The sequence below is a fragment of the Balaenoptera musculus genome, chromosome X (genome assembly GCF_009873245.2).
Source record: "Balaenoptera musculus isolate JJ_BM4_2016_0621 chromosome X, mBalMus1.pri.v3, whole genome shotgun sequence".
NCBI classification, from domain to species: Eukaryota; Metazoa; Chordata; class Mammalia; order Artiodactyla; family Balaenopteridae; genus Balaenoptera; species Balaenoptera musculus.
In genome coordinates this window covers 55,125,670-55,152,374 of record NC_045806.1, presented here as the reverse complement: position 1 = coordinate 55,152,374, position 26,705 = coordinate 55,125,670, and the positions used below count along the sequence as shown (strand labels likewise).

General features: G+C 47.0%; 1 protein-coding gene across 1 annotated transcript in view; it reads right to left on the bottom strand.

Annotated features, from left to right (window-relative positions):
- The window catches only part of STARD8 (StAR related lipid transfer domain containing 8), a 70,787-nt gene extending 60,396 nt beyond the window's left edge, over positions 1-10,391 (bottom strand). The window contains exon 1 of the mRNA XM_036840586.1: positions 10,225-10,391. Within this exon, the coding sequence (XP_036696481.1) occupies positions 10,225-10,269 (45 nt within the window). The 5' untranslated portion in view covers positions 10,270-10,391. The remainder of the gene's footprint in view (positions 1-10,224) is intronic.
- Between the last annotated feature and the right edge of the window lie 16,314 nt (positions 10,392-26,705).

Sequence of the window (26,705 nt, the reverse complement as noted above, 5' to 3'; positions counted from 1 at the left end):
CCACACCAGGTGCAGACACTTGACTACAATGATTTCTAGTCCCGGGAGATTAATCTCAGCTCTAGATCACTCTGAAATGACCAAAAGTCAGATCCACCCTTGTAGACCACAAGACAAAATCTGGTGAATCTCCAACCCACAATTGGCCACAAGAGAGTGTAGGGGTAGGTGGTGTCCCCCCTGAGTGTTCATTGGAAAAGTCCTCAAGGGATGTTAGTGTGAGGGAGATGGACAGTTCTAGAACGAGATAGGTGTGAAGAGAGGGGAAAGACCAATCGAGAAAGAAAGATATGAAATTCTCCTACAAACTCCAAAGTGGACCCATGATTAAGCAAGTCAATATAATTCTCAGTGGTGGACAAAAGGGGAGTTAAAAAAAAAAAGGCTGAGGGAGTGGGAGGGAAGGTGGAAGCAGGGCCTTGTGAGGTCCTAAATGTGACAGTTCTGGAAAATTAGGAGACGAACTGATGGGTAGGGCACACTGTTACTCTGCAATCCTGTTCTATTCTTATTAAATTCCCTCCTCTCCCACCCTACCCCCTAACGCACCATAGGTGTAAGAGAATTAAAGATCGTTCAGGAGCTAATTAAGCTTTAAATTTACACAGGGATTTACAGGTTACAAATAAGTAAACGTGTTTGACTATCACAGACATGGTAGGTTTTCTTATACTCATGTGACACATAAAGAACATGAGGCCCAGAGAAGAGAAATGACTTTCCCAAGGCCACACAGCTAGTACATGGCAGAACCAAGTTTACAGTTTAGGCTTATGGGGCTCCCAGTTTTATTGCATCCTATTCTTTTTTTCTCTGGGTCCAGGATAACCTGGCCTAGACCAGGACCATGAAACCCACTCGGCTTTGGGCCCTGATCCTGGTGCCATTTTGGTAGCTGAGAGGCTTACAGGGGAAACTGAGGTATGAACTTTTACATCAGAGAATTTTGCTACAGGGGGCGAAGGTTCTTTTTGTTTCTGGGTTGTAGAACATATTCCTGTCATGTGGAGATTCTGGACAGAGGAGCCAGGAGTCCAGCAGTTGCAGAAATAGGCACTCTGGAACAAGGCCGGGACTGGTGGTGACAGTCTTCCCATCTAGTGGGTCATTCATTCATTCATCCATTCATTTACTATGAGCCTCTAAGGGCCAGGCCCTTTGATAGGTACCCAGGGATTCAGATAAATTAAACATGTTCCCCGCCCTTGAGGAATTCACAGCCAGGTGGGGGCAAGGGGGTAGGCCACAAGTACAAATCATCACAATTCCATGTAAGTACTGGAAAAGAGCATGGCCGGAAGAGCAGAGAAAAAGTCAAAGAGGTGTGGAAGCGTGAGGTTTAAGGAAATGTGTATAGTCTGGATGGAGAGCAGAGTGCCAGACAGAGAGTAAGAACTATGTGTGGAGCAGCGGTCGGGGCCAGATCATGAAGAACCTTGTAGGTCAGTGTGATAGAACTTGAACTTTATCCAGAGCCCAGTGGGGAGCTCTTGAAGGGACCTAATCAGGGGAGTAACAGAGTCAGGTTTATGTTTCAGAATGTTACTCTATCTGTTGAGTGAGGAATTCATTGGGAATGGGGGTGGCGAAGGTTAGGCAAAACTTGACACGGGGAGGCTGGAGCAGATAGGGTCAGTGGCCTTTGGGATAGAAAGGAGGGGACCAATATATGAACTGTCTATATAATGGAACCACAGTAAATGACAGGATGTGGGAGGTGAAGAGGGGAGTCAAGGATGAGTCCAAGCAAGGTTTCTGGCCTGGGCAACCAGGTGGATGGAGGTGCTATTAACTGAGGTCAGGAACAGAGGAAAAGGCCTGGTTGGGGGTAAGTGGGAGGGGAATCTTCCTTTTGTAATGAATCTCGCTCTGAATCTCTTGGATTTGAAGCCTGTGTGCAGCATCTGCTCAGAACTATGCAGTAGGCCCTGTGGTGGACCTGCAGATACAAACTTGCACAGAAGCAGATATGGGCCTTACGCTTGAGGTGCTTGCCATCTAGTGGGAGACAGAGTGGCTAGACAGAAAGAGACAGATCCAGAGTTTTTGACAGAAAAAGGGAATCCTGTTGAAAGAGTGAAAAAGAGAGAGCCAGAGCCCAAAGGGGGATGGAAACAGGAAGCTGGTTGCTGGGTGAGAAGTTGCGGGATCTGAGAGGGGTGGTTGGAGTAGCAAAGGCTACTGACAGGCTTTGTCCAGACCTGAGGAGTCCTCAGCGTCATTGGCGGGTTTGGAGCTTGTTCTCCCAGCATCCTCTATGCCCAGCCCTTACCCTGCTATCTGAGCGCAGGCTGGTGGGGACTTTTCCTCCTTTCCTTGCCTGGCTTCCCTGCTCCCCCTCAACCCCTGGCCAGCCCTGTGCCACAGGCCCCAGCCTGGGGCTGGTCATGAGAGCACGTTCTTGACATTCCAGCCTCCCCCAGCCCTCTCAGCTGGGCCACACAGAGCCCTATTCACAGCCTGACCCCTCCCTCCCTCCTGAGTGGGCTCTCACTGCCCTCAGGCCCAGCCTGTGTGTTGCCAACACAGACTACGGCCACTGTGGGAGGCAGGCTCCCCTGATCCCTTGGTAGCTGATTCCTCTGTCTCTTGGGGTCTCTCCGTCGGGAGAAGGTGCAGTGGCTTTGGCTACTTGTATGTGCATGAGAGTACATGTATATTCTATGCACTCAGCCAACTTCCTCTAGGCTGGGCCTGAAATAGAGGCTGTGTCGGACTGGACACAGGGATGGATAAGACACAGGTTGGGTCCTTAAAGGAGTTCATGGTCCAGCTTGTAGGTCGCTGGGTACGTGGACTGCAGTGTGCGTGCTGGGGCTGGATTGAGCCTCAGTTGGAGCATTAGTGTCATGGTGTCGCTTTTAAACCGCATTCCAGTGGCCTGGGAACATGTGCTCATGTTCAGGGTGTGATATCTGCTGCGAGTGAGGTGCTGCAGCCCTGAGGGATGCCAATCGCTCCCCTGGGAAGGACAGGGGAGACATGGTTTAAAGTGGGACTGAGTGACAGCAGGCATTCTGGGCCTGACCACATGCCTTTGACGAGTTCTTTGCTGGGCCTCAGACTTGTTGCCTATAATAAGTGGGTCCCTGACCATTCTTATCCTTTCATCACAAGGAAGAGGGTGAGGGACAATCCCAGCTGGGAAAAGACACTGGAAGAAATGACTTCAAGAAGACCTTTGTAGAACTCAATCTGGGACAGCACTTTGAGGAATCCCCAGAGGGGATTTTTTTCCCTTCTCTGGGGGTGCGAGCTGTCCCAGACTAGCTTGGAATGTGTGAGCCTCTCAGAAGTCCTGACTCTCCTTTCCCACCCACCAGAACTACCATGGTCTAATACCCCACTCACCCACCCCCAAGAGGGGATCTGACCTGTAGCCTTAAGAATGCTGATCTGTATATCATTTTATAACTCACCCTGTGACAGATAGCCTGCTGCCTTGGGCTCTTTTTGCCTTGATTCCTTCCTGCCAGTCCTGGTGGGGTGTCCTTTACTCCTTCCCCACTCCCCACTCCTCACCTGGCCTGCAAGGCCACCCCAGGCCTGGCTCCTTGCCTTTGGGCCCCTTTCCCCGCAGCCTTCTCCAGCCTCGTGCCCTACTGCCCTCCCCTCCTCCACAGCAGGCGGAGAGCCCGGCCAGAGAGAGGAGAGAGAGTGCAGCTGCAACCCCCAGGGGTTCTCTGGATAATCTCAGGAATGTCACATCCCAAAGACTTAACTTTCCCACCAGCCAACAGGGACCCTCCTTCCTGCCCAGAGCTTGGGAGTCCTTCTAGGAGAGGGGCCTTAGACGGGGTGAGTGCAGGAAGGGACTGGAGAGAGGAGACGCAACGATTCCAGGGTGGAATGGGGCCTCTCTTCCAGACTCTGAACTAGTTTGGCCCAGGGTGGGAGTAGGGGTGGGGTAGGAGGAGTGAGGGGAATGGCTTAAACAACTCACTTTCAAAGCCTCAGGGTAGTAACATCCGTGTTTCCTACTGTCTTTATCTCCACAGGATGTCCCCAAATCTAGGCTCTCCTCAGGCAGGTAGAATTTCTCCCTATTCTATGGATGAGGAAACTGAAGGCCCAAGCTATGAGCCCAGGATCACCTAGAGCAACCTATAGACTATCTTCAAATTTAACTCAGATTTTCTGAGTACCTACTATGCAGCAGGCACTTTCACATATGTCACCCTTGCAATCAGTTTTGAAGTAGAGACTATTATCCCCATGTTGTAGATGAGGAAACTGAGTCTCAGAGAGGGAAAGAAGAGGCCGAAGCTGGGCTTGTGGGTCAGCATTCCATTTCCGGCAGCTACTACATTGTATCATTATACCGCATTCTTCTCTCAACTCTCAGGGGAACCCAAGCCAGAGTAGCTGGAAAGGCCAGGGAATGTCCTCAACCCATGCTCATTTCCAGGGCCTCAAGCCCTATTCCCCAAATGCAGAGCTTCCTTTCCTCTGTCCCTTGGCAGCTGCAGCCTTGGAGCTGCTGGTCTAGCTGGACTCCAAGGTCCCTAGCGGCAGCAGCAGCTCAGGGGTGGGCCAAAGGGACGCAGTCAAGGAGCTCCACTCCCCAACCCCACTGTGAAACCTCTGACCCCACATCCCAGCACAGGCTGCCTGAGCCGCTGCTCCCTGTTATTTTTACTAGTGATTTGGAAATGCAGGCCAGGCCTCCAGCTCTCCTCCAGCCCTAGGAGCTGCTGGGAGGACCAGCCTCCAGGGCAGGTTCATTTCTCTGAACCTGGGCTCAGCTCCACTCCCCAGGGACCTTGAGTAGAAATCCCTGACATTTGGGAGCAGTTCTTTTTTTCACTTGGCTTAAAGGTTCAGAGAAGAAACGCACAACCTAAAAGTTGAGAATTACGTTTTATTTGGCAGTCTTTCTGAGGACTTCAAGCCTGGAAGACAGCCTGGAAGACAGTTCTGAAGGACTGTTCTGAAGAGGTAAGGGAGGACCCTGGATATATAGGGGTTTTGCCACAAAGACCAGGTAGTTGGAACATCAAAGGATTACCGTTAATTAAAGAAAACCAGACATCTCAAGTTAATGCATTTAGCACTTTTCTATGTATGGGAAGATGCAAGAGTCTTGCTTTTTTTTTCAGTCAACAATATTAAATATAATGAGAGTACCGGAGCTGGAAGGACTTTCAGAGATAAATCAATCTAACCCCCTCATTTTATAGGTGGAAAAAACTGAGGCAGAGATTACATAAACATAGTGGATAGAACATGGGTTGTGGACTTCGATTTCCTGCGTTTAAAATCCCAAGTTTATCACATAATAGCTGTGTGACCTTGGATAAGTTTCCTAAAAGTTCTGTGTTTCAGTAAAATGAGGATGATGAGAATAATAGCACTCACCCTGCAGAGTGACTGTGATGGTGAAATGAGTTAATATATGTCAAGGGCTTGGAACAGTGTCTACCACATACTATGTGCTCTATAAATGTAGCTAATATCAGTTCTAACTTTCTATAGGGCTTTGGGCAGGGAAAAAAACCCCTGGCACTGCCAATCTGCAGGCTTTTCCACTTCTTCTGCCTCCACCAGCCATATCATCAGGCCTGTCCTCTACCCCCGGCAGCCCCCACTCATACTCCTTTTGGTACCAAAGAAGCTGAAGGCAAAGTAAGAATTTGTGTCCAACACATGAGTCAGAGTCAAAGCCTTGCTTCCTACTCCCCATCTTACCTTGCCAGTGCCCATTGCCACCTCTCCCACTCCCCAGAACAAGTATTGTCCAATCTCAGATGGCTCTTGAGCAAACCTCACCAATTGTGCTGAGATGAGGCAACTGGAGGAGAGGGGGCAAGGATTAGGAGTCAAGATCAGGCAAATTCTGGAGGTCCCCACCCCCATCCCCAGGCTGGGCCCACTTTCAAGATTGTTCCAGCTGTGCTGTTGCAGGAAGTACCCTGCTCTCCAGTTTAGCCATCCTTTTGCCTTGAGGACTAGGCGGTTTTGCGCACACAGGAGGGGGTGCTTGAGAGTGTGCCCTTGGGTGAACTCAGGAGAGCCCTTGTGCACATCTGCAGTCATATGCCTGGCTGTGTGAGCACATGACTGGGGAAAAGCATGGTGTCGCTTGTTGGACCATAACTGGGTGGCCAACCTTGACAAAGCTTCCTAGTTTACAAGGGAATTTTCTATCTGTGATTTGCTTTGTCTCCCATAGAAGCAGTTAGGTGAGACAGGGTTATTACCACGTGCCTTTATGTGCATGTGTGTGGCATGTCCCGCTGGTGTTGCTGTTATATTCTACCAGAGACGAGCTGTGTTTGGATTTTGCCACAGAGCAGTAGGGAGACTACAGTCTACTACACAGACCATGTGTGGATCCAGCTATGTCCTGACACCGTGTGTGACCTTGGGCACATCTCTTCCCCTCTTTGAGCCTCAGTTTCCTCATCGGTAGTTTGGAGGGAGGAAAAGGGATGGAGGAACAGATGACCTCTATGGACCTTGCCATCTCTGATATTGTGTGACTATCTACCTCTGTTATAAGGGGAAAGAACTGAGGGCCAGCAGGGAGTATTGTCCCTCTCAAAGTCACCTAGAGGTCATGGCTGAGATGGAGCTCCAGCTGGATTCTCTACCTGTCAGGCCAGTACCCTCCAGGACTTGATATGCCCACCTGATACAAAGAGAGTAATATGAGAGAGTATCCATGCTCTAGGCACTCGTTATGTGCATCACACCATGCTAGTTGCTGGAATGGGGCAAAAGGACACATCAGAGAAATGGTCCCGTGCGTATGCGTGTGAGTGTGAGGCTGGGGGGACTCGCATGCATATATGGTGCTCTGCTGAGAAGTCATGGATACCTTCTCAACCCTCATTGGTGTCCAGGGAAGATACATCAGACACGTACGGAACTATTTACACTGGGTTCATCTCACATCCAAACGCCTTGCACCTTGGCTACCCCTAACCCCAGTGCAGCTCAAAGCAGTTCTGGGCCTTGGCCTGACCTCTTGCCACCTTCCCAGTATCACTGAGGTGTCACCCTTCAGCTCCCAAACAGGTTGTTTCTGGTCCTAGAGTCAGACAGGACCAGAGGAGAGGGCTGAAGGGGACTTGTGGCAAAGGAGCAGGCAAGACCTGAGACCTTAACCCTGGAGTTGCCAAACATGGAATAACCTTGTTCTTTGCTTTGATGCCCCCGGTGTACAGTTCTGAAATCTGTTTCCAACAAGTCATGTGCGTTGACCACCTATCCCACGCCAGGCACTTTAAAGACACAACCTCCCCGAATTCTCATAGCATCTCTGTGAGGCAGGCCCCGAATAGTGTCATTTTGCAGACAAGGAAGCTGAGGCTCAGAGAGGACTTGCTCAAAAGCACACAGCTAGTATGTGTGCTTGTGTGTATGGGGTGGGGGGCTGGGATTCTAAGTTTCTAAGATTCTCTGCTTCCTCCCTCCTCAAACCTCCTCAGCTGATGGAGAGCTCCACGTGGTGCAGGATGCTGGGGGCTTGGTTTCCCTATTAGGACCACAAGAAGGTCGAATGAGACGTCTGAGATGGCCCTTTCAGCTATAGCAGGCTCGGCCGCAGCCATGCCCCTCTCTGCAGGCAGCTCTTGCATTTGCCACAGCTCCCCTCCTGCACAGCCACGCAACTGCTCAGGAGGGGAGCCGGCTCAGAGAGGGAGGGTGGCTCAGAGCAGCCCATGCCCCTGAGGCCTCAAAGCAGCAGCGTTGGAAAAAGAGACACAAAACTCAAGGTGTGCGTTGGTCTGGCAGGCTGCCTCTTACCCCTGAGATCTAACCATGTGTTGATTCGCATCTGCCACAACACCGTGTGTGCACATGTGCCTTTCCACTGTGTGCATGCTTCTGTATGCCACCATAATTTTGAGTGTGCCTGCAAGCTCGTGCATGGGAGGGTATGTATTTGTGTGCATGCATGCCTACCTCTGTATGTGCATGTGGGCACGTAGGTGAGTCTACGCGCTTGTGGATATGTAATATCTGTGTGTGCATATGTGATTGTGTGTGTGTTTGTCTCTACGTGCATATGTGTGTGTGCACACGCTTGAATGGCGTGTCTATGCATATGTGCGTGTAGCTGAGAGTGTGCAGAAACGCATGTGTAGGCTCCATCTTTGCGGACATGCACATGGGTGAATGTGTGCATGTGCGCTAGTGTCTGGGACCTGGGATAGAGGGCCCTGACTTTCTCTTGGGGCTGTCCGACCCCAACAATTTCTAAGAGGCTGACATGGGTTGGGAGCATTTGCTGGGAGTCTGACAGATTGGAGTAATGAGCGCAAAGGGATTTAAATCCATGCCAAGCACCCAGAATGGTTCTCCAGAGAGTGGACAGTGGTACCAGTCTGGCATCCAACCTCACGGGTACTTTCACTTCCCGCTTGTCCTGTTCTTATCATTAGACCCATCTCTCATCATCCCCTCCCCACCCATCCCCACTGCCATCGCAGCCACCTTCCTGGCCTTCGCATCACTACTTGGGACCCTCCACACCATTTCCGTCCAAGGCTGCTGGAGTGCTTTTCTTAAAACTGTCCACTTAATTATATCCTTACTTTACTGAAATCCCCCCATCCCCTAAAACAGCAGTCCCCAGACTTTGGAATTTCATGAACGAGGAAGAGAATTTTTAAATAAATGAGGAGGGGAACAGTCAGAGTGTTGCAAACTTTTTTATTTTGCTGAGGACAGGTATCCTAAAAATCTCACACTCCTATTTCATAAAAGAAAGATCATTTGAACCCCATCCCTGTAAGAAGGTCATAATAATCTCTAAATAAAGAATAGTCCTTTGAGTTGAATTAATTTAGCTTTCTGAAAACTGCACTGCATCAGCCCCATTCTTCTCCCGTTTTACTGCAGATGAGTGAAAAGCTCATTTGGGACCCTCACTAGGTGAGGACCATGAACCCACAGATCAATTCCAAACTCTATGGGAGGCAGCCCCTGGTCCCCTCTCTCTAGCTCCTCTCCTCTCGAACCCCGCACTTAAGGCACATGATGAAACCAGCCCCTCCCCCAACCCAGAACTTGACTGCCTCCAGACTCTTGCTTATGAAGTTCCCTCTGCCAGGCATGCCTGGAATGCCCTTCCCCCCTTTTTGGACTGACAAACTTTTCTCTTCCTTCAAGCTTCAAGCTCAGCCCAAATGTGACCTCCTGTGAAACCTTTCCAAGTCCCTCCAAGGATCCCAGCTTGACTTTCATCCTGTCTTCTATACAGTCAGGCTAGTTGTTTAAAAGTCTCCCTACTGAGTTCAGCTGTGGGAAGCCATATACTGTCAAGAAGAGTATGGACTTACTTAGGAGTTCAGATCCCAACTCTGCCAATCATATCTGAGTGACCTTGTAAATATCTCTTAATCATTCACAGTGTCCATTCCCCATCTATAAAAGCAGGAAAACAATGGCTTGTGGTGAAAATCACCACCACAGTTTACGAACTGAAAGTGCCTATGTCTGATACATACCAGATACTAAATAAATATCAGCTCTCTGGCTTTTTAGAGCAGAAATCATGCCCTCCACATCCTCATGGGTGCTGCTGTGCTCGTATATTCCCCGTGTCCAGGATATAGCAGGCACTCAACAAACATTTATTGGCCGACTAACTGTCTACCATAGTGTCTGGCATATGGTAGGTGCCTGATAAAGATTTGTCACTTTTCTTACCTCCTTTCTGAGGACAGAAGCCATGTCCCTTTTGTTTTTTTGTGTAAATCCTATGGTGCCTAGCACAGAGTAGGTACTTAATATATGTTGAAGGAAATTAGTAACAATAATCATAATAATAGTTACCATTACTCATATGGTATGGATGTCACATGCCGCGCATTACGCTAGGAGCTTTACACATATTATCTCTTATATTTGAATACATTTAATATGTAAACAATAACACCAACCTCACCATCCTATATGGTTGGTGTCGCTATTGTCTTTATTTTAAAGCTGAGGAAACAGAGGCTCAGAGAGGTTAAGAATCTTGCCTTTGTGACAAGGCCAGGGAAGCAACAGAGGTAGGTTTTAGAAGAAGAGCCAGCTAGCCGACTTATTTTCGTAGGAAAGCAGCAGAAGATCACAGAGCTGGTGACAAAGGCAAGACTTGAACCCAAGCCTTTCTAGCTCCAAGGTAGTCTCAGAAGCCCATCTGCCTTCCAGCCAGCACACAGTGGTCCCCAGCTGCCTCCTTCAAACCAGAGCAGTGGGCTGGGCCGGGTCTGCGTAGCCTCTTACCTTCACTTTCCTGAAGCAAGCCCAAAACACGTCCAACAGAGGCATGGTGGGGTGAGGGGAGCTCTCCGGGCCCAGCAGAGCTCTGCTGGGCACAGGCCTCTCCCTCTCTGGGGACCAGGCTACCCGGGACCAGGGGCTCGGCAAGAGCCAGCCCTAGCCCTGCGCTCCATCAGCCAGCTCAGCTCGGAGAGGGAGGAGGCGGAGAGCAGCGGCCTGAGCTCAGCTCGCCTGCACTCCAGGCGCCTCCTGGAGGGCCCGAGGGAGGGAGGAAGAGAGGCTGAGGAGGAGGGACCAGGAGGCGGGTCACTGATTCAAACTCGGCACCGTTAACCAGTTGGCTGGGACTGGACAGCAACGCCAGTTGAAATTCCCCGAACATTACAGTTCCTAAGCTTGGAGCGTCCAGCCCACTGTGGCTCACCCGCCGGTCCCGCCACCTGCACGCTGCCTCCTGCGAATGACACAGCAGCCCTTCCTGGGGGCCTCTGGGTAGAACCCAGACTGCACAGGGGCATTGGAAAGAGTGCCAAGGAAAAGGACCCAGGGAGGAGAGCCCTCAACCTGGGCAGGACCCAGGCTGGTGTGGAGACAGTCATAGAAGTGGAAAGTCTGTGGCCTTAGGAAACCTTCTCTGACAGGAGGCTCTGGGCCCTGGATCCCAGGGTCATTCTCCCACCCTGCTCTAACATCATGAATCATGAGTCACTCTGGCACTTTGGGGAGGCCCCTTCCTTTCTGGACCTCAGTTTTCCCAGCTGTACAATGAGAGGCAGGCTCACAGGTTGCTAAGTGTCAAGTTTGTTGTATGGCTCCTGTTTGGAGTTAGGTACAGGGCAGGTCTGGAAGAAAATCCCTTCGGGACAGTTACTGCTCCTCTCAGAACTACTGTGCTGCCCCTGGGCATCCATAGGAAGTCAGGGAATGCCCCAAAGAGAATCCCAGCGCTCAAAGGTCATTTCCTCCATCTCCCTGCCTCAGGGCAACACAGCTCTCTCCCAGATCAGATAGCCTGGCTATATGTCCTTTTCTGAACATCTTCTAAGGCGATGATGTCTTCCCTTCTTTATCTACTCCCATGCTCAGAACTCTCCATATCCAGTTTAGCCTGGAATCTGATCTTAAACCCTCTGGATGCACTGAAGTCAGCTCTTTCAGTGGAAACAGAGTTAGCACCAGGCACTTCTAGAGGCTTTCTGGGCAGGAAGCCATTAAGAAGCAGTGATCCCCCCTGCCCCCAAGCCTCAGCAGGCAGGGTGCCATGGCTGGTGGCCAGAAGGCTCTCAGGGACCCCATGGCAAAGGGCCAGGCTTGGGTCTCTTGGGGCACATGTCATCACAAGTCCCAGAATAACTTACTCCCTCTGGCCTCGCTTCCCTTTCTAAGACTCTAGCTGGTCAGGCAAAGGGCCAAATCCTGGGGCCCTAAGAAGATCTTAAGCCTGCTTTGAGCTAAGCTCTGCCTATGTTTGAGGACTTTCCTCATCTGTGGTTTGGTACAAAGGTTTGTCTTGAGGGTCTGTAAGGATCCCTCCACCTCTGCTTACAACTTACTCTGTGGCCCTGTTTCCTCATTTGTACCCTGGGGAGGTTGTGATAACGAATCTCTCACCTTCTCTCTAGCCTCTGGGCCGTCTCAGATGTTTGTTCTTTTGGGCCCTGTCAGAATGATAGTCAGTCAGAGGCAAGGCAAGTGGGTCCTTCCCACCTACCTCCAATTGCACACACGCTTATGAGGGGAAGCACCCTGCCTGGGGCAGGCGAGTAACACAAGGACCAAGAGTGGAGCAGTGTTTCCTCTTTGGAAGCGTATCTCCTCTTCCCACACAGCCAGATGTTTGAGGATGGAGAGCCATGGAGGCTGCATGGCAGGAGCCCAGGCCTCCTAGAATGACCCACTTCTTTAGATTCAGGCCCCTGGGGGGAGGTGCACCAGCTGTGCCTTTGGACATTCATTCAGGAGGCAATAATGCACAGCATACTGACCTGAGAGACCAGGAGACTTCGGTTTCAGTTCTGGGCCTCTCACACCGGTTCAGCCTTGAGGATATTAACATGCAGTGGTTAAGCCCACGAACTGTGGAGGTGGACTGCCTGGATTCAAATCCAAGTTCTGTTACCTTCTAACTGGGTGACCTTGGGCTGCCTTAGTTTCCCCAACTGTAAAATGGGGGATAATAATAGTACCTACCTGGTTGGGAGGTTTAAATTAAATGAATTAGAGCATTTAGTATAGTGCCTGGCATACAGTCAGTTCTCAAGAAATGTTATTTGGTATTATTGACGAAGCTGAGGCTTTGGAACCAGACAGACTTAGATTTGAATGCTGGTTCTGCTACCTTCTAGCAGTGTGCCCTCAGGAAAGCCACCTCATTTCTGTTTCCTCATCTGTAAACTGTGGGTCCCCCTTTTCCTCACCACAGAGGCCAGACACAAAAGACTGGGAATTCCCTATCCATTCCTCTCCCAGAGACAGAATACTGCCATTTTAAAAGAGGAGTTCTGGCAGATGAAAGGCAGCTAATCATCTCTTTGCTACAAAATGCTCCTTGCCTTGGCAGGAATTTCCTCCTGCCCAAGGGAGGGGCCCAGGGATGGTTGGGAAATGGGATGGACACTAGGGTTCTGTGTGTCACAGGACCATTAAGGGAAGCAGCCAGAGACTGAGGCAGGCCTGAATATGATCTCCAGAAAAGACATTAGATGCCCCTTGGAGCAGTGAAATTCCTGCTGATATATATGGAATCTAAGGAAAAAAAAAAAAGGTCATGAAGAACCTAGTGGCAAGATGGGAATAAAGACACAGACCTACTAGAGAATGGACTTGAGGATATGGGGAGGGGGAGGGGTGAGATGTGACAGGGTGAGAGAGTGGCATGGACATATATACACTACCAAATGTAAAACAGATAGCTAGTGGGAAGCAGCCGCATAGCACAGGGAGATCAGCTCGGTGCTTTGTGACCACCTAGAGGGGTGGGACAGGGAGGGTGGGAGGGAGGGAGACGCAAGAGGGAAGAGATATGGGAACATATGTATATGTATAACTGATTCACTTTGTTATAAAGCAGAAACTAACACACCTTTGTAAAGCAATTATACTCCAATAAAGATGTTAAAAAACAAAAAAAAGAAAGTCTGGTCTCCCAGTCACCAGGGCCTCGGGTGGGAAATACAGACTTCCCAGCTCAGGAGCGCAGTGTCCCTGCCCACTGCCACAGTGGCTCTGCCCATAAATAGGTCAGCTCGGCACCTCCTAGCTCCTGTGGCCCCTACCCCAGCCAGCTTGATAGGCTGAGAGTCAGAGGCAGGGCAGGGGACATGAAATTCCCCAAGGACCAAGCTCTGCTACATTTCCTAGCCAGGCCCAGCAGACCTCACCTTGGGCCAACACACTCCACCTCTCTGGAGAGGCCTTGGGTTTCATTTCTAAGTGTGATGGCCGCTCAGGGCCACCACTGGCTTGGCAGGGCCTCACAGGAAATAGTAGCAACCAAGGGCTGAATCCCATGAGCATCTGATTATCAGCAGGGTTGTTGGTTATTATCAGCCCAGCACATGAGCAATTGCCTACATGAAGTAGTGGCTCCAAATGCTCTGACAAAAGGGCTGCTGTCTTGGCCCTCACAGGTCAGAGAGAACCTGGCAGGGCTAAGCACAGGGTGGGAAAGTTGGCCAGCAAGGGACGGGAGGGAAAGAGAGAAGGAGTCACAGATGGGAGTAAGGGGACTGAGAAACAGGGCAGGAGAAAGAAGAAAAGTGGCTTGGTACAAGTTGTGGGCCAATGACACAGCAGAGACCTCCTAGGGCTCCAGGATGGCCCGTGGACATGACTCAGGGAGACCCTGTGTTAGTGGCAGTGAATGCTTTAGAACTTCTTTGCCAGGCTTGGTGGGTGAATGAAATTCTTTGTCATGGGATAATGGCTTCAGCAAACCTGGATGCCCTGAGAGATGGTAGGACCTAGGCAGGCACTACAGGGTAAGCCTTGCTACACTTGCAGGAAGGCAGGCAGAACGGGCTCTCTGGGGAGCTGAGGCGACAACCAGGAGTGGGGACTTTCAGGGGGGCAGTGGAGGTCTTCAGTCTCATACAGTGTCTTGGGGGAGAGCATGGCAACTGACAAGGAGTCCACGGGCAGGTAATGCGAAGTATTCTAGGGGGCGACTAAAGATGTGGCAGCTGGAGTGGGGGGTCTGTCTGCAGTGGCAGGATTCCAGCAGGGGAAAAAGGGCCAGACTCTAGTCTGTGAGGGGACCAGTAAAGGCAAAGCAGGGCTCAGCTCTCAGGTCACCAAGGATGGAACCAGGGATCAAAGTGGGGACTTGGTCACTGTTACTAGTCAGAGCCCTATGACTTGGACCAGGATGCAGGGCCAGGGCCAGGCCACAGCAAGGCTCTGATGTTGACCCCAGCAGGTGCGCCTGGGGCTGCCCAGTGCCTGGATGAATGCCAGAGATGGGGCTCGGCCTACAGCTGGGATCAAAAGGTCTCAGCTATGCAGGAAGGAGATCAGTAGTGGCCGGGTCCTGGGCAACATTAGATAATAGACCCCACAGCACCAAGTCTAGCCCAGAAGTATCTGTCTCCTTGAGCTTGACATCACTCAGCTTGTGCAGCTTGACCCAGAATCTGCCACAGTGGCCAAAAGGTCTCCCAAGAGTCCCAGGCTCAGGGAAAGCAAGCCTTGAGCTAAGAAGCTGTGGTCTTCTTGGTAATTTGGTGAACTCTGAGACCTTGGACAAGCCACTGCTGGGCTTCCGGGCCTTCATTTCCCCATCTACCATGCATCCTTAGGGCTGGAGGAAGAAAAATACATGGAAGGAGAAGAAACCAAAATAAGAGTAATAATAATGATGATGAGGATGATGAAATAAAATAAATAACAATAGAAAAATAAGAAGAAAGTATAATGACAAGTTCTAACAAAATAACCACAATCATAGCTAACAATGCATTAAGCACTTACTTTGTGCCAGACACCCCTCCAAATGCTTTTCATGGATTGCTTCATTAACCCTCACAGAACTCCTGAGTGGTAGGTAGAAATGAGGAAACAGAGGCAGTTCAGTGATGTTTGCCTGAGGCCATATAGTTGGCAAATCCTGGCAGGTTGGCACCTGAACCTGCATAAGTAACTCTTATGCTCAGCGGTCTCCCACAAGGAGGCTCATGGGGAGAAAAAAAAAAAAAAAAAAAAGAACCCAGCTCCTCCCTCTAGCCCAGCAGCAGTTAGTAGGTGTGTCTCCACCAGCGGGCATGGCTTGGTTGTCATCCATGTTTATTTGTCAACAATAAACAAGTAAACATGTAATAAAAATAAAATAAAATGCCAGGTAGTGAGAGGGGCTATAAAAATACAACAGGGGAAGAAGATGAAAAATGATAGGGCTGGGAGGGCGGAGAGGTGGTTGTTTTCACTAGGGCGGTCAGGAAAGCAGGGGGAGACTTGGGGATAATGGCCCCTTTAAGGGCTGTTGTTGAGGCTCAAAATATAAAGTGGTTAATGACTGTGGAAGCACTTTGGAAATTGTAAAACTGCCCAAAGGGGAGGAGTGGTTCCTACTTATCCTTAGTGCCAGGAGGGTCTGTTCTTTGCCTTTTACTTTTTGTCTTAACAGAGACTCCTTTCTTTCTCCCAGCTCCTGTCTCAGGAATGTTTCCCTTCCCCTTGCCAGTCCTGTGATGGTTCCTTCCCAGATGCCTCCGAAGGTCTCTTTTATAAGAAGGACGCTTCCCAAGGAAGGAGGCAGAGCAGATAGCAGGGACCTGGGGTGTGCTGCCCGTGCGCAGGGGAAGTGGCACTCCAGAGCTTCCATCTGGCAGGGTCAGAGAGTCAGGATGGGAGCAGGGAGGACAGCGGGGGAAGGACCCTCCCTAGATAGCCAGCGTGACTCCCAGGAGTAGAGTAGAAGAGCTTGAAGGCAGGTATGCGGTGGGCTTGTCCTTCCCACGGGCAACGGGAGTCCCCTCGCTAGCCATTAGGAACAGAAGCTCAAATTTGCCTGTCTTTCCCCTCCCTGCTCCCATCACCCTGGGCTCTGGGCTCATGAACAGTAGTACTGACCCCTGGTGGCAAGGCCAAGCAATGGGTAGAGAGACTAATTTTCTCCTAAGTTCCTGGAACTCACTAGCAGTGAGCTCCTCAGCTTACAGATGGGGGTAAATCTGTACCCCATTCAGAACGTCAGGCAGTCAGCAATTTTTTGAGCATCAGCCACCGTGGGTTTACCCAAGATGAATAAGACACAATCCTGCCCTCAAAGAGCTTGCAATCTAGTCTCAGGAACAGAACAGACATTTCTATTGGAAGGGAAGGAGCCTTAGACTGAGAGGCGATACACGTACCTTGTAGTCCTAGCGCAGTCCCAAGAAGCTGAGTAATCTTGGGCAAACCTCTGCATCACTCCATGCCTTGGTTTCCACTTCTGAAAATCTGGATGACAATCTGTCTTGTTAGGATTATTTTTAAGATTAAATGATAGGATGGATGTCAAAGTACTGGGGATCTCTAAAGTGCCATGCAAATTGAAGGGGGTATTTATCCTGGTCTGAACAGCTAAGCTGGCTGTAGCTGAGGTTAACTGAGACAAGGAGAGTGTTGTGCTTTTCAACTCATTTACACTTTTTAAAAAAATTAAAATGGAATTCTTTATGAAAGCAGCTTGGCTTTCACAGCAACCTCTACTAAGTTAAACATTTAAATCAAATGCACAACTCACACATGGTTTTTAAATACACAAACAGATACAATTCTGTACTTTTCTCACTGGTCTTCAGCTGTTCTTAATCATGAGGATTAAAGTTAATGCATGTGAAATGTTCTTTGTAAATTGGAAAATGTGATGGAAATGTGCTATTACTATCAAGTGTAGGCTCTGTTACATCTCCTAGACTCCTCTAATTTGAAATTAGGCATTCCAGTAGGGCTTAATTGTCTGGCAGCTCAGGTCATTTTGGCATCAAAGGTGAACGCATCTTGTCATAGTGTTAGGATGGGATGGGTTCCTTGGACCCCAAGCTGCTACCAAGCTGCAGTTGATTGGGTCATAGTGGGGAGGGGGACTGACTGCTTCCCCACAGATAGAGAGGCCCTCAGGAGGAGAAGGATTTTGATCTGGTAGCATAAAGAATATAAGACCTTCAAGTCCCTCCTTGGCATTTGGAGTATAAAGACCAAAGAGTACAGGACCATCAGGCTTTAGAGACAACACACAGCTTCCTGTGTCCATGTCTGTGCGCAGACTTGTCTCTGTTGGGAAAGGATTGGGGAGAAGTGGAAGGAGACAGGTGAAATCTCAGGAGCTCCAAGGCTTCAGGAACTCCTCACTAATCTCTCCTGCTCAATTGTTCTCTCTGCTTGCAACTTCCCCACTTCTTCTGAGAAATTCTTCACCCTCCATTTTTTTAATGAAATCTGCCTAGTTCCAAATTAGAGGATTCTAGAGGGAAATGTGACGGAGTCTACATTTGATAGTAATAACACATTTCTGTCATGTTTTCCAATTTACAAAGAACATTTCACACTCATTAACTTGTTTCGTCTTCACGATTAAGAATAGCTGAAGGCCAGTGAGAAAAGAATAGAATTGTATCTGTTCATTTAAAAATTGTGTGTGAGTTTTGCGTTCTTAGATACCTAGTACTACCACTGCCTCTCAAAACATACTTTCTGACCATAGCTTATCAATCCAGAGATGGGTCTAGGGATGGTTAGCTGACCTAAGCCTGGACCATCTAATTCTACCCTTTAACTTTTCTAACTGGAGCTTGGGAAAGGGATTCAATCACTCTCAGGTTATGTGAGGCACAGAGGCCATGCTATCATGTGAAGAGGGCCAGTCTTGTCTTCTGCAGGAGAGACTGAAGATGGCATGCAGAGAGAAGCTGATAAGTGAGATACAGCTAGATTCAGGTCCTGGCAGTGTTCAAGGGCTCTGATCCAGTGGTTCCTGAGGCCCAGCTGTATCCCTGTCTCTCGAGTTTGGTTGTTCAACCCTACATTACACTTTTTTGGCCTAAAGTTACTTTGAATTGAATTGGTCAATTTCTAACAAAATTCTCTGTCCTTGGTTTTTCACCCTCAAATCTTTTATAGGCAGCACTGTCAAAGAGCCCTGAGAGAGAAACCAAGGCAACTCACTTTTTGGTCATTTTCTTATTTGACGTGTTTGCTACATTTGACTATTGATTACTTCCTCTCTCTTGAAACACTTCTTATGTTGAAGACTCTTCGTTTTCCTTAATCTCTTCTTCTGTCTCTGGTTCAGCCCTTCCCCATCTCCTTCAGGGAGACATCTTGCTCTGCCTATTCCACAACCACTGCTTTTCTCTAAAGTTCTATCCTAGGTTCACTCTACTCTCCCTAGATGACCTCACTCATTTTCAAGACATCAACCACAATTTATGTGCTGATGACTCCCAACCTTTATTTTCAGGCCAGATCTCTCCCTCAGCTTCAGACCCATGTATACAGTTGTCTACTCAACACTTCTTCCTGAATGTGTCACAGGCACCTCAAATGCAACACATACAACATTGAACTCCTCATTTTGTACTTTCATTTATTCCTCACCTTAATGAATAGCACCCACACACAAAAACCTGGGAATCCTCCAAGCTTCCTCTAATATCCAATCACCATGTTCCATTGTTCCATCAGTTCCACCTGCTCTCTCAGTTTTTCAGTTGTTTTCCTTTACTTAGTGTTAATGGTAAGGGAGTTATCTGTACCAAATTAGAATTAGAAATGGTCCCCAAAATGCCTCTTCTTACTGACAAAATTGTAACACTTTGTAATTAGCTATCTGAGTTATTATCATGATTGGTCTACCAAACATACTACACACAACTAATTCTAGAATCTTCTCAGCCTCTCAATCTCTACCATCCTTGGGCTGGATCAGGCCTCAGCCTCTACCTGGGGTGGGCAGAAGGGTTCAAAGTGCTCTGATATGGAAGAATATCAGACCACCATGAGGGGGAGGGAAAGTGTCAGAAGATAGGGCTCTAGACCCCACTCCTGCATCAACAGTGCTGATCAATTAGTTGATTCCTTGATTTATATACTGGGATCCAGGAAAATTTCATGGAATAAAGGGTTCCTACTGCCCAAGAAAAGAGAGAGAGAGAAAGAAGAAAGGAAGGAAGGGAGGGAGAAGAAAGAAAAATGAAAACCATTGAACTAAATATTGTAACAGCTTCCTAACTGGTCTCTCCACCTCCAGTCTCTACCTTTCCAATCTGCTTTCCAATGTTGCTTATAAATTTTTGTTTATGCAATAATGTTTTTAAACATTTTTAAAGGATAAATACTACAGAATATGGCTCAGCACCATTGACATTTTGGGCTGGATTCTTCTTTGCTGTGGAAGCTGTCCCATGCCTTGTAAGTTGTTTAGCAACATCTCTGCCTCTGTCTGTTAATTGCCAATAGCACTCTCCCAGCTGCAACAACTAAAAAAAAAAAAAAACATCTGGAGACATTGGCAAATATCCCCTGGGGTGCAAAATCTCCACCTGTTGAGGACCACTGCTAAAGAGTAAAAAGTGCATGTCCCCCTTCACCTCCTCCAATCTTACTCTCCTCCTCAGAGATGATTCTTAGTATCAGTTGATATCTGTCATTCCAGAACTTTTATATATGCAGTTGACCCTTGAACAACAGGGTTTGAACTGCACAAGTCCACTTATTCATAGATATTTTTCAATAGTAAATATTACAGTACTACATGATCCACAGTTTGTTGAATCATTGGAACAGCACATATGGAGGAACCGTGTATACTGAAGAATCACAAATGTGGAGGACCAACTATAAATTATACTCAGAGTTTCAACTGCATGAGGGTCGGTGCCCCTAACCCCAGCTCCCACGTTGTTCAAACTGTTACCGAACCAATCTTGGGTCTGCTCGCCTGCACCCAGTAAAGCCAATCTACTGATACCAGGTTGTGGTGAAGGAAAGTGCAGCATTTATTGCAGGGCACCAAGCAAGGAGTCCAGGCAGCTAGTGCTCAAAAGACCTGAACTCTCCGATGGCCTTCAGGGAAAGGTTTTTCAAGACAGGGTGAGAGAGGGAGATTGTGGGGTGCATGATCAGCTCATGGACCTTCTTCTGATTGGTTGGTGGTGAGGTAATTGGGAGTCAACATCATCAACCTTCTGGTTCCATTCGGTCTGGGGTCTACATGTTGGTGGGCAGCATACAGTTAACTTCTTCTACTTGTTGGGGCTTTCAGTATCTACAAAATAGTTCATAGGATATGGCTAAGAATATTATCTATCGTCTTTGAGGAGTAACTAAAGGTCCTTGACTTTGTTTAATGGCTAAACTATTATTATTTTGTCTTGCTTGACTGTTTTCCTTTCTGCATTTTTTCACTTCTCTGATTAAATTTATTCTTTGAAACTTGGGGAAGGCCTAAGTGGCTAAAGTTTTTCTACAGACAAGAGGCAGGCAGAGGATATTTGGGGGGCGGTTATTGTCCTGGGAAGGCCCCATAAGGTCCTGCTCAGTTACAAAAGGTCAACTGTACTTGCATACATATATATATAAACATAGCAATGTGATCGTTCAAAAATGCAGATTTGATTATATTAGTTCTCTGATCCAGTTTCTCCCAAATAGTTTGTAGAAGAAAATGTAAAATACTTAGCCAGACATATAAGACTTTCAGAACCTGGTTTCTTTAGGCTCTTTTCCTGTCACCTCTCCCTGTGGAAGAGCCTCCCACTATAAAGTCTGAAAACTCCATATACTCACCTTCCCTGCCTCCCTTGCATTTAGGGCATGGGCAGGGGACTGGAAGGGGTGTCTGATGGGTAGCTTCAGGGAAAAGTTTTCCTGCCTACTAAAAGGACACAAATGGAATGAAGTGGTCCTCCTGTTCTTCACTGGATGTAGCTATGCTTGCATGTGACAAAATAACCATCTTGCAATCCAGAAGAGAAATATTGTTGACAAAGCAAGGATGATAGAGAAGAAGGATAAGAAAGCCTCTGGGTCCTTGATGACAACATTGAACCACTGAACTTACCTGGGAACCACCTTTGGACTTTTTGTCATGTGAGATAATAAACCAACTATTGTTCATGTGTTCACGATACTTTTAGTTGGATATTCACTTACAATGGAAAGCATCCTAACTAATACACACCATACTCAACAATTTATAGTTGCCAGGACACACTAGTACGTGCCTTTGCGCGTGCTGGTTCCTCTGCCTGGAGTGCTTTCTCCTGTATGTGCATAACAAATACTCACATACCAAATCCCATCTTAAGTGTCACCTTCTTCACTATGAAGCCTTTCTAACCAGCCACCTATACCCAGAAATGGTGAACATCCGTCCTTCGTGAATCTATTTAACCTTGCTCATATTTTATTATAAAATGTATCACACTGAATTGCAATTTATTTATGTCTCTCTCCCATTAGACTGAGATCCTTGAGGGATGAGATTATATCTGATTCCTTTCTAAATAAATGTGCTCATCACAAGACTAGGCATAGAGCAAGGGACTTAGTAAATGTTTACTGAGTAGATACATGGTTAGATGAATTTGTGAATGAATGAAGAAACAAATGAACTAACCAGGGAGGGGGGAATGGGGGATGGTAAATAGTTCATTTCTCTGAATTCCTTGCTTCAGCCCATGCTGGTTGGGACCCTCAAAAATCAGGAGAGGAGAGGGGTCTATGGATAGGAGAGGTCCTTACAGGACCTCTGTCCGTTCATTCTGCAGCTCTGCCACCGCTTCCCTGACCAGAGTAGGTCCCTATCCCCTTTATTCTCATTATCAGGCTCTGACTTTGAATTGAAGTAGAGGGGCATAGCAGTCAGCCCCTTGTTCCAGAAGAAATAATCATTTCAAGGCACATGATTCCAACGAGGTCATCTAGCCACTTGTTCCTCAAAATGCCCAGGAGTGTGTTAGAAATGCAGAGTCTCAGTCTCCACCCTTGACATTTGAATCAGAATCTGCATTTTAACAGGGTCCCCAAGTGATTCTTATGCACACTTAAGTTTGAGGAACATGGCAGTCCATCTCTCCATGGAAGGAACATGGCATTTGCTCAAATGCAAGCAAGTAGGACTTCTCGTATTCACCAAGACCTCTGTGGAAAACCATTCCATAACTTGTCTTCATCACAATCTTAAGATGTCTTTTCAACTTCTCTGTTCAAGGTGTTCTTCATAGCCCATCTACCGCCATGGTTTGCCATGCTCCAACCTGGCACTGTTAGGAACCGCCTGATAGCTGCAGAGCCCAAAGGAGCGCACGTGCTCAGCAATCGCTCTTTACATGTATCTGAACAAGCTGCCCTGGAAAGGAGTGAGCACTGGCTGAGGCATGACTCTCCAGGTCCAGGGAAGGGGAGTCTTCTAGGTTTTTCTAAGAGGATTGGCCTTCTAGAAATCCTGGGTAATTATAATAATAACCACCAGATAGTGACACTCTAAATATTCCACAACTGCTGTGGCACAAGCTCTGACCAATCAGAATGGACCCCATACCAGTGTGAACCCACTGAATATCAGACTTGACCATGAGTGATATTTGTGGAGTAGTGAACACTGTTGTAACCCCTTTCACATATCTTCTGTTGCTTGATCTTTACAACATGCCACAAGGCAGAAGATATCCATGCTTTTTGACAAGTAAAGTAAGGCTCAGAAAGGTTATGCGACTTATTTAAAATCACAACAGCTGAAAAATGGTGGAGCCAGAATTTGCATCCATCTGTCTGCCTCTCAATTCTTTCTTTCCCCCACCATGCCATAATTCTTCCTCCCTTCCTTGCCTGCATACATATACCTCATTCTTCTAAGGTACTTGCTCAGTTTCAAGGACAGGGCATTCACATGGTGCCTAATTGGGGGAGCTGGAGAAGGGGACAGGTGGGGCAGAAATGTCTCCTCATATCACATACCAAATGGAAGAATTGGAAGAGACCTCCTATTCGGTAAGAAAGAGACTATACTCTTGAGAGGAAAGAGGCTGAGCATGGTCCATAGAACCAGAAAGGACTCAAACTGCTTTTAGTGAGTCTCACCAGTGGTTTTACATCTGCGGAGCATTGAAGACTGGGCTGACTTTTGAGAGAATTGAAATTGCTTTATTCTGTGATCCTAAATTTTATATTCACTGTATTCCCTAAAGTATACCTTAATAAATATTTTATGACCAGAAATTTTTAAAAAATCATTTAGTTTAACATCTTTTCCTGTCACTCCCATTTTATAAATAAGAAAACAGTGACCCAGAGAGAAATGACCTGGCTGACAGTTCAGGTTAATGACAGAGCTAGGGCTTAAATCCAGGTCTCCTTATGGATTCGAGTCACGGCTCGCCCTATAATTCCATTCTGATCTCCTAGACATTCATTTCGCATAACAAAACAGGAGACTCCATCTATGCCATAAGAAGTACTTTTAAAAGGAGTCTTGCTCATTGCTCAGCGTTAATTGGAAAGGAATATTGCTGAAAAAGTCCTGGTAGGAGAATAAAAAGAAAGAGAAACACACTTCACAAAGCCTTCCACTTTCTAACCTTTTGGAATTTTAAATCCATTTGAGCCTGCCTCATTTTTATTCCTCATCTGGAATTTTCAAAAGGGCATTTCACATTGCAGTCAATTATGTTACTTTTAATGCCACCTTGTATAACAATCAGACCATTCCATTTTCCTTACCCGTGGAGAAATGCTGACTTTTGGACAGTTTGCAGCTTTCTTCCTTGAATTGTTTTCCATTCCACCTTTTCTATCCTCCTTTCCTCCCCAGCATGTAAGAGCCAGACCCAGGGCTGATCAAGGGAAGAGAGAGGAAAGGAGGAGAGATACAGACCCACAGCTCCAGCCTGGAGCCTTCTCATAGACCCAAGCCCCCATTCTACGCCATAGGATAAGAATTCTCATATGGAGAGAGCAGAAGGGGCTCACAGGCAGCTGCAGAAAACCGTGCAGTATCAATCTCCCTCTGGCTCTGGAGCCTGGAATCAGGTTCATATGGCCTTGGAAATAATATCTGAGCTCTGCCACTCACATTCACCTCTCTGAACTTCCATTTCATCATGTATAAAATAAGAGTAAAAATGTGCATGGGGTTGCCATGTTGAGACATGGCAATAGCACATGTGAAAAGTATGTGGTGAATAGTATAAAGGAGTCACACTTCTGTGAGATGTGTCACATCTCTTGGTGTATATGTGTGTCTGCTGGCAGGGAAGTGGGATGGAACTGGGTCAAGGTTAAGTGAATCTCTTAGTCCTGTTCCAGGCTGACATACAAAAGGAGCATTACCCTGAAACCTCACCTTACTGGGCTCGCTGCTGCCCCTAGGGGACCACTCCTAGTCCTCTGAACCAGCCCTCCTGGGGGGTACATTTATATTTGGAGGGATGGAGGAGGGAGGGAGAGTCTGGCTATGAATCCCAGGACCCATTCTGAAACAAACACATACTGGAAAAATGGAGAGAGGCTTTCCCTTGGCTAGGTTGAGGGCAAATGACTTGTGTGAACTTTTTTAGATCTCTCTGCAGGCTTCTTGTTCCAGGAATTCCCTACCACCATTCTCCTTTCCCCCAGTTAGGCAGGAAGGAAACAGCACAGCAGACAACTATATAGAACAGAGTAGAAATGATCTAAATATTATCAACATGTCCATGTAAAAGTTAAACTACAGATGGCAAAGTTGGGAAGAAATCTGAAGTAAAAGGTAAGGGAGGATCTTTTTTTTTAAACATCTTTATTGGAGTATAATTGCTTTACAATGGTGTGTTAGTTTCTGCTTTGTAACAAAGTGAATCAGTTATACATATACGTATGTCCCCATATCTCTTCCCTCTTGCATCTCCCTCCCTCCCACCCTCCCTATCCCACCCCTCTAGATGGTCACAAAGCACCGAGCTGATCTCCCTGTGCTATGCGGCTGCTTCCCACTAGCTATCTATTTTACGTTTGGTAGTGTATATATGTCTATGCCACTCTCTCACTTTGTCCCAGCTTACCCTTCCCCCTCCCCGTATCCTCAAATCCTCAAGTCCATTCTCTAGTAGGTCTGCATCTTTATCCCCGTCTTGCCCCCAGGTTCTTCTGACCATTTTCTTTTTTTTTTTTTTTTAGATTCCACATATATGTGATAGCATATGGCATTTGTTTTTCTCTTTCTGACTTACTTCACTCTGTATGACAGTCTCTAGGTCCATCCACCTCACTACAAATAACTCAGTTTCTTCCTTTTTATGGCTGAGTAATATTCCATTGTGTATATATGCCACATCTTCTTTATCCATTCATCTATTGATGGACACTTAGGTTGCTTCCATGTCCTGGCTATTGTAAATAGAGCTGCAATGAACATTTTGGTACATGACTCTTTTTGAATTATGGTTTTCTCAGGGTATGTGCCCAGTACTGGGATTGCTGGGTCGTATGATAGTGCTATTTTTAGTCTTTTAAGGAACCTCCATATTGTTCTCCATAGTGGCTGTATCAATTTACATTCCCACCAACAGTGCAAGAGGGTTCCCTTTTCTCCACACGCTCTCCAGCATTTATTGTTTGTAGATTTTTTTTTATTTTTACAAGAGATAAATAGACTGACACCAAGCATTGTACATGGATGACCACAACAAAAGCAACAATGATTGCAATTACCAAACATGAAACACACTCATACTATGTCATAAAATTGACATTCAGTCCAGTAATCCTCCACTGTAACAGCTCCTTTACTTTGCAGTGAAAATTGGTTTGTATATTCTTTGCCTCTGAGTCCTTGTGGGATTTTTTTTTTAATTCAAACAGAAAGTCACAAAAATTATACTCATCCTCATCAGTTCACTCAGTCCCATGTAATGAATTTTTTTTATCTTGATCTTTTGTTAGCACTTTTATGAGTTCATCAGTTTTTCATTAGAGTTCTGAAAATGCTTGTTCATTCAGTTCAGCAGTATAGTCAGTTACCAGAAACCTGTACCTGTCAGAGTCTTTTCCATGAATTTCTTGAAGATGAAACCCTTTTATAGGAACATATTTGCAAAAGCATCAGAGTACACCCAGAACTGTCTGTAAATGACAAAAGACTTAAAAATGACCACAGTTAAAGATTTGATGAAAGTTCATAATAATGCAGTTGACAAGGAAATTAGTTATTTCTGAGATATACATTTTAAGGTAATAACTAGGATTATGACTTATAACATTATACCAGAACATATAAGGTTTTTAGAAATTTCATGTAATGTCTGAAACATTTATATTAACATATTTCCATACAAATAACCCAATGAAAGTTTAGTATTAGTTGTTTTGTTTGTTTTTTTATACTGCAGGTTCTTATTAGTCATCAATTTCATACACATCAGTGTATACATGTCAATCCCAATCGCCCAATTCAGCGCACCACCATCCCCACCCCACCGCAGTTTTCCCCCCTTGGTGTCCATATGTCTGTTCTCTATATCTGTGTCTCAACT